Raw genomic sequence first — 7624 nt, 5'->3', positions numbered from 1 at the left:
CCCCCGCCCCCACCAACACCCATTGTCCAGACTTCCCAGTGGGGTGAGGAAATAGCCCCATTCCATTTCAAGGAAAAAAGAAGATAAACAAAACATCCCCACCCCCGCATGACTACAGTATCCAGTTAGAGATTCTAGAGCCTTCCGTGGAGGTAGGGGATGGGTGAGGCCGTGTTAAAGCTGAAAACGATGGAGGAAGCAAAATGAGATCTTTAACACAAAGATGAAAACCCCAACAGTACAGAAGACAGAGTTATGCCCGTTCCCTTACTGAACCACATTTATTAAAAATGACTAAGACTGTACATAAAAATCCAAGATCTCTAAAAAGCCTATAGGAGCTGCGGTATCAGGTTTTAGTTTCTTCACATTACCAAGTTAGGGAGAGGGGATGGCACAAGAAGAGGATGAAATAAGAGTTTTCCTTAAACATGGTTCAAGTTAGTACAGAGTAGCTGAATACATTCTTAACTATCTAAGAAGTAAACAGAATATTCCCAAATATCATGGGGATGATGAAACTCTCCCCTTGCCCCTGCAGCTGTTAAGTGATTTGCAAATTCTTTACAAAGCCAAAGCACCAGTTTTACATTATCCCAGACATCTATGTAGACTATTTGTACAATATATACCACATTATTCTACAGTGTATCTAAACACACAACTGTACACTTTTAAATTCTCTCTTTTATTTTTTTTGGTGACTCCTTCCCTTGCTCTCTCCGGAGTCCTACTGGCCACCCCAGCACACAGCAGAGGCCTAGCAAGTCTCAAGTGAGGCAATCCTGGACTAGGACAAACATGGCTTGTTCCAAAAGCCGGGGGTTAAGGAATCAAAGTCAGGTGAAACCATCACTTTCACAAAAGCTTTTCTTGACTCCTGGGCCTAATATCTTTTGCCCCTGGCAGAATGTAACAGCAAAATGTCTCCTGCTGAAACTGAAGGCCCAGCCCTCTTTCAGAAGCAAAACACCTTAACACTCGGCTTCTATTTGCTTAAGAATTTACAAATAGAAATGAGAATCAAAGGTTTTAACTAATTTGATAGCACTGGGCACTCAATGTTCACAGCCTGCTTCTTTGAATGGTTAGTGTCTCTCCAATAAATAAATACAGAACCTTGGATACCCTTTGAATTTTAAAATACCTTAAAGTCTTCCATTAATCTTATTTTTTTAAAATGCTAGGTTTGTTTCAGTTACCTGCAGCAATCAAAAAGCTTTGGCACCTTCTTTTAGAGAATTGCACAAAACAGGATGCATCAAGGTGGAAGGCAAACATCTTTTTGGCAACCTAGGCAAAGAAGACAACAAAAAACACCACCAAGTCCATCTGCAAAAAGTTAGCTAATTTTTGAGGTTAAAATAACTCTTTAGGGTGTTGTGTAAAAAGCATAATACCCTCCCATGCCTTTTGAGGTGTCTTTACTATATTCTTCAGCATTAATGTCCTCACACTTTATGGAGGGTGAATTTTCATTACTGGAGTTGCTAGGAGACAGCCGCCTTCGCTTACAAGCACTGGTGTATACTCCTGAATCATTGGAATCTAGAGATTTGATGGAAGGGGGTGTCTCTATCCAAGAAGAGCCAATTTCCTCTTTCACTTTCTCCTTGGAGAGCTGATCTTCAGAGAACACAGTGGGGCTTGTTCTGGAGGTCCATGGTAGTCCAGCTGCCATCTTCCTCTGGTAAGAACCTCGACCTCCCCACCCTGCCATTGCAGGAAAGGTTGGGTCGGGGTAATACCCCAGGGCATGGGATGTCTGAAGGGGCAAGGATTTAATGCCATATGGGAGCAATGTGCTAGAAGTATATTCAGATTCATAGGAACCGATGTCTAGTTTGTTGGTCCCAGGTTGTTGGACAGGAGTGACAAGCCACCGCTGGGGAGGGTTGGCCACCTCTTCGCTCTGTTGGGGTGAAAGGAGGCCGTTGGTCTGTGGCACGGTTCTCTCGCCATTATAATAGCGGGCTTGAGGTAAAGTGTTGACAAAGGGCTCCGGGAAGAAGGACTGAACGCCGTACCGACCTCCAGGGACAATCTGATGGGATCTAGGAGAATCCGTGGGAGATGGAGTTAACCTGTCATTTTCTGAAGCGGTGTACATGCTACAATATAAAGAGAAACACTTAAAAAAAAAAAAACCCTAATGTTGTCCCCAAACAAACCACCTCCCAGAAATGAAAAAGGCTTGCGTTGGTTATCTGTACTGAAAGTGCTGGTCTGTTGGGCTAAAAGGACAGAGGCAGGAGATGCAGTGGTCCATTTACCTGGATGCTTGGCTTACTGGGAAAAATTTCCCACCATGTAAGAAAAAGTTTCCCCCTAGGCATCAAGTATTTAAACTACAGAAAATCTACCTTTACTAGTCCTAGAACATGAAAAACTCAGATCAAACCCTCTTTGTCAATGTGATGGAAAAAACACTGGCTGTGGTGGTAGAAAACTCAGATTTTAAAAACAGCAGGGCCTTGCTGTTTCATGTTGTGAAATTACATTCTCTTAGTTTCAGTTTTTTCTTACGTTAAAAAAAAAAGTGGGGCTGGGAGAGAGTAATAATATCTCCTCTTGGGAGGATGAAAAAGTGGATCAAATGAAAAGAAAGGTATATAAATGCAGATTGTTAAAATTTCAAGTCTTCACTGAAATGCTAAAAAAAAACTCTTCATTTTTAAGTCCTTAACATTTCTTCAGAGATTAACACAACCTTTCTGAGAAAATTCCAAAGCAAGATTAGTAAAGGAAAAAAAATTGGGAAAATAAAAATATGTAAAAATCCCAAAGGTCAAAGCTCTTCCTAAAATATATTCTCAGCAAAGTGCCTGTTGATGTATGTCCTGTTCAGAGATGATCATGCAAGTGCGGATAAAAGCTGTACTTACGAATCGTAGTTGTCTCTGAAGCCTTTTGCAAAGGGGTTATGATCAATCTTTAGTTGAGTAATCTAGATAGGGGAGAAAAACAGTCATTGAGTGCTTTATCATTGCTGGACCTTAGCTTTAGAGATTCTTGAGATGTTTGGGACACTCACGTCGGTGTTTTGGTAGGCAGTCACTGCAATGAATTGCGTTTCTGAGAAGGTAAAGGTCTGGGTCTTTGAGGGCTCATTCAAGTCCTCTACGCCATCCTCTGTAACTTCAACAATATGCAGTCGGGGTTGGTATTTGTGTAAGGACTGTAAGACTATCATCTGAAAAGAGTACAGAAAAAAAGTTGCTAAATCTAAAAAATCTCTTAGTGGTTCAACAAAATTAGATTTTGACAAATTATGTATTTTGGCATGGGACTTCTAAACGCTTCGCACTAACAGCTTTGTTTATTGCAACTTTAAAGGTTTCATTATTAACCTCCCCACTTTTTTTTTTTTTTTTGAAATTTAAAACATAGCTGGGTATGTGGTTTTGATAGATATGCTTTCCTCTTGGTTTCCTAAATTCCCAAAATACTTCGGTACTTCTGTTCTTAATAGTCAACTCACTGTTATTGAATCCAATAAGAAAGTGAAGATGAGAAAGGTCAAAAGAACAAAAAAGTTTAGAAATGGGCGAGCAAACAGGTCACAAATGCAAATATTATAAATACAGTGAAAAGAGTAGGGACTCTTATTAGAAAAAAGACTCATAGTCAGAGCCAGAAGATACCCCCTCCTGCTCTGTCACTCTACCTGGGTGTTGTTGTTATTTGCGCCTTTGTTATTGGTGAGTTTTAATTTCCCAAATGATATCTCCTGTCTCATCCAGTGGGAACCAGTATTAGGAGACTCTGGGTGAACATACATTTTGTTGCCTAAGAGAAAATGAAACAAAACACAAAACCCAAGCATATAGGGCTGTTTACAAATGGGGAAAGGGGAGGGATGTCTCTTAGCTATGGGCAAGATATAAGAGCTAGACTTACAGCTGGTCTCCCAGCAAAAGTTGCTTAAAGAGGCCAGTGGAGACCAGCAGGACTACATCGATATCCCTCCCAGGCCCCTGTGCTTCCAGCCTTCCTTGCACTAGGGACTCGCCTGAATGGCATTTCAGAATTTAGAAATGGAGCTAACAGGAGATGACTCTTGAAGGTCAATTTGGGACCTTCTAAAGCTGTAAGGGCAACATCCAGTGGAAGAGAGTTGGACATTTATGGGTGAACAAAACTTTGGCTGGGCTTTCTCAGGTAAACATTAGAATCCCAGGAGCCCTTCCCACCTGGAGAGCTTATGACTACTAGTTTCTTAAACGTAGGGATGGGGTGGGGTGGGGTGATGTCTTAGTTAAAGGTTCTAAATATCTATATATTGGCAGACAAGAAATCTGACTTAGCAAATTCTCCTCTCTGTCAAACAATCAACACAAAGAAACTCATACTAACACCTCTAGGCCTCAGAATGGAAGGAAAAAAAAAGTGCTACATTTAAATGTGAGTTGTCTGAGTTGAGGGTTCCGATTTCTTCCCGCCCGTTCCTCCCGGGACCGAGTTTCTTCTCTGCTCACCCTGCATGTTATTGTCGGCTTTGCCGCATGTCACCCATTTGCCCCCTTGGAATCGCCAGTGGTTGGGGTCCGCCAGCACCACCTCTACGAACACATTGTAGTGGGCGGTGGGATTGAGTCCGTTTATGTTGAAGCTCAGGAAAGGAAACATGCGCCTGTGCAAGGGAATGGAACCAGAAAAATCGATTTAAATTGGGATGTCCTAGAACGGGCCCAGACCCCGGCGGGTTCCCCAGACACCTGGGATAGGGTCGGAGCACATCTAAAAGTTTGCAATGAACAGAAGGCTGGTAGATCAAGTGGTCTGAAACTACGTAAAATATTTTTGAGTTGGCAACTCTTGGAACCTTTCTCTCTTTTCAAAAAAAACAAAACAAAATAAAACAAAAAACAAAAAACACACACACAAAACGTTCCAACATTAGTATATCCCAAATTCGCATGCTTCTGAACGCTCATATTCTCGGCCCTTTCAGACGCTCATTACAATTTTTCTCCTAGAATGCTAAAAACTACTAATTTTTAAATGCACCATTTAAAAAAGTACCAGAGAACAATATTAGGTTATTCTTGTTAAAAATATATATTAAACTTTAGGCTAAAAGTCCCCTTTGAGTGCTCCCCTCTCAGTACCCATCCCTCCCTTTCCCCAGAAGTAGCCAGTGTTAGCAGTTGGATGTATAGCAGAACTTTCTCGCGCACCGAACCCGAGCCAGGTCTGGCTCCAGGGCAGGTCTAACCACCTACTCGGACCAAGCTTCCGAGGCCGGCGCTCTAGCCCTCACGCCCACCTCCTGGAGACGCCCCGTGGAGACCCTGGCGCCTAAAACTGCGGGAGCCCATCTACTGCGCTCAGGTGGCCAGCTCTTGAGCCTTCCCTACCCGTGGCTCCTTGCCTGCCTGCAGGCATGCACCAGCATACCGCCGAGCAGGAGGATCTAACGAATCCAGCTTGTGTACATGCCCTAATTTCCATTTCCGCCTCCTCCAGGTCTGTTCAGGTGAGGATGATGGGAGGGAAAAGCGGCGTACAGCCGTAACATCGGCACCCTGCAAGAGCCGCCGGTGCACTGACAGAGAGGGACACCGCATTGGAGATGCTGTGTCTACGGAGATTTATTGCGCGCGGTGAAACACTCTAAGCACCGCGCGGAACGACTGGGTTTTAGCTCCCTCATCCCGGACCTTCCCCAGGACCACACGTTCATTTATCCCCGACCCCAGGGGCCCCTCCACGCTGCGCTCACCTGCCCTGTTTCGTAATGATCATCTCAGTTTGGTGGCGGTGGAATTTGAGCCACAGAGGCCGGTTGCACAGGTAGACGTGGGCACGGAAGCTAGAACCTGGAACCCCCAGGCCCCCCAGTCCTCCGCAAGATCCCGCCGCTGCGGCTCCAGGGTACGGCCCGTAGAGCGGAGCCCCCTGGCTGTACTGATAGGTGCCCGGGCCGCCGCCCCCGCCGCTGCTGCCGCCCGCGCCACTGCCCGCGCCTCCTGGGCCGAACTGCGCCCTCCCGGGTGGGCACACAGCTGCGGGGAAGCCGCCGGGGGGCAGCATGGAGCCGTAGGGGTAGCGCGCCCCGTTAGGAGCCGGGTACACAGGTCCGTGGGGCGCCCCAGCCGCTGCCTGGTACGGGAAGAGTGAGCAGGGCGCAGCCAGCTCCGACCCCTGAGGCCCGGGGGACGGGAGGTAGTAGCGCTCGGAGCTCAGGCTGTCCATGGAGTAGCGCGCAGTGGCCGCAGCCGCGGCGGCGGCGGCGGCGGCGGCGGCTGCAGCGGCAGAAGGCAGCTCCTCCTCCCCGCAGGGGGAGCCCTTGCGGCCGTCCGGGGGCCCCGGCTTGGCCACTACCGCAGCGCTGGCAAATGCGTCCCCGGCGTCGGTGTCACTAAGCATGGCCGCGGGGGCCCCCGCGCTGGCTGCTGCGGGCTCCCCGCTCACCGCCTCGCAGGAGAGACTGCCGGAAAACTTCTTGGACGCTTTGTCTAAGTCCAACTTCTGAGGAGAGGGGGCCGCGCCGGGGAGGTGGCCGGCGCTCCCGCCGCTGCCGCCTCGCGCACTCTCCAGCGGGTAGAAGTGCGCGCCAGGCAGGTTCACTGAGCTCACCAAGAGCTGCTCCCCTAACTGCATGCTTTGCAAAGCGCAGACGGCAGCTGGCTGCTTCCTCTCCTCCCGTGGCCTTATTATAAAGGCAGGATGGGGGAGCCAGCGCCCTCTTCCGAGGGGAAGGTAACTTCCCCTTCCTCCCGCGCCGGGGCTACCCACCTGCCGACTCGCGGGCCGCTACTGCGCGCACTGGCGCGCCCTGAATCCAGCGTCCTTTCCGGAAGGAAAGCGCCGTGAGTTGGAAAGCAGGAGGTGGAAACTAACCCAGAAGCCCTCTCCTTTTCCTTCCTCGTACCTCTTGCTCCTCAGGACCCCCACCCTCCTCCCAGACTCACACGCTGGAAGAAGGGGACTTAGATCTTTGTCCCCATCCACCCACTAGCCCGCGCCTTTCTGCCCTTTTTCGATTGCCAAAGCATCGGTCAAGTTGACCACTTGGAAACTTATGGGCTGTCACTAGCTGCTTTATATATTTGCGGCCAGGGAGGGGCTTCGCGGCCTCACAGCCCGGAGACCCTCCTATTGGCTGATGGAGGTGACACTAATTCAATTAGGCATTTACTAATTGGATCAAGTCGCCTGCTACTTTCTTTTCCTTTAGCCTGATTTTTTTTTTTCTTTTTTTTTTTCGAGACTGCGTCCCGCTGTGAGAATCAATCCTGGTGTCTGTAATTTCGCCGCAATTTAGGGGGACAAGTTTTGGGGTCTCCGTAGCGGTATCCATCCTTGGCACATTAGTCATCTCAGCCCTCTGCTGGAGGAATGAGATGGCTGGAGCAGATTTTAGAGGCCAGAGAAAGCCTCTTCAAGCTGATTGCTTGCAGGGAAGCGCCCGTCCCGGAGGCTGGGGAAACTGGGGCGAGTTGGAGACAGGCCCAAGGAAGTCTCTTTCCTCATCGGAAGCTGTAACTTCAAGGCACACCTTCCTCTTGTCGAAGGCGGAATCCCTGGCCTTCAACGCACAGGAGCCACTTTTTGTTTGTTCCCATCCTTTTACCCAGTGGGAAAGGTTTGTAGAGAGGAAACTCGCGCTAAGCTTTTG

General features: G+C 48.1%; 1 protein-coding gene across 4 annotated transcripts; it reads right to left on the bottom strand.

Annotated features, from left to right (window-relative positions):
* Positions 1-259: 259 nt before the first annotated feature.
* EOMES (eomesodermin) lies at positions 260-7027 on the bottom strand. 4 transcript variants are annotated; one of them, XM_011969851.1, is made up of 7 exons: positions 6973-7001; positions 5726-6058; positions 4479-4633; positions 3668-3789; positions 3035-3193; positions 2886-2947; positions 260-2111 (listed from the first exon to the last, which is right to left on the bottom strand). In XM_011969851.1, exons 1-7 carry the CDS (start codon positions 6999-7001, stop codon positions 1373-1375), a joined length of 1599 nt encoding a protein of 532 aa, XP_011825241.1. In that variant the 3' UTR covers positions 260-1372. The 4 variants fall into 4 exon arrangements, with proteins under 4 accessions (XP_011825241.1, XP_011825238.1, XP_011825240.1 ...); XM_011969848.1 differs by having other exon boundaries at positions 5726-7027; XM_011969850.1 differs by having other exon boundaries at positions 260-2054; positions 5726-7027.
* Positions 7028-7624: the final 597 nt, after the last annotated feature.

Source organism: Mandrillus leucophaeus, unplaced genomic scaffold (genome assembly GCF_000951045.1).
Source record: "Mandrillus leucophaeus isolate KB7577 unplaced genomic scaffold, Mleu.le_1.0 Scaffold915, whole genome shotgun sequence".
NCBI classification, from domain to species: domain Eukaryota; kingdom Metazoa; phylum Chordata; class Mammalia; order Primates; family Cercopithecidae; genus Mandrillus; species Mandrillus leucophaeus.
This window is presented reverse-complemented; position numbering and strand designations above follow the sequence as displayed.

What these genes read in the sequence shown, in the direction of transcription:
- EOMES (XM_011969848.1), bottom strand. Translation starts at nt 6,606, where the DNA reads ATGCAGTTAGGGGAGCAGCTCTTGGTGAGCTCAGTGAACCTGCCTGGC. An exon ending in ATCATTACGAAACAGGGCAG is followed by an intron (nt 4,634 to 5,725) that starts GTGAGCGCAGCG and finishes TCCCTTGCACAG; the next exon opens with GCGCATGTTTCCTTTCCTGA. An exon ending in AGCCGACAATAACATGCAGG is followed by an intron (nt 3,790 to 4,478) that starts GTGAGCAGAGAA and finishes ATTTTCTCTTAG; the next exon opens with GCAACAAAATGTATGTTCAC.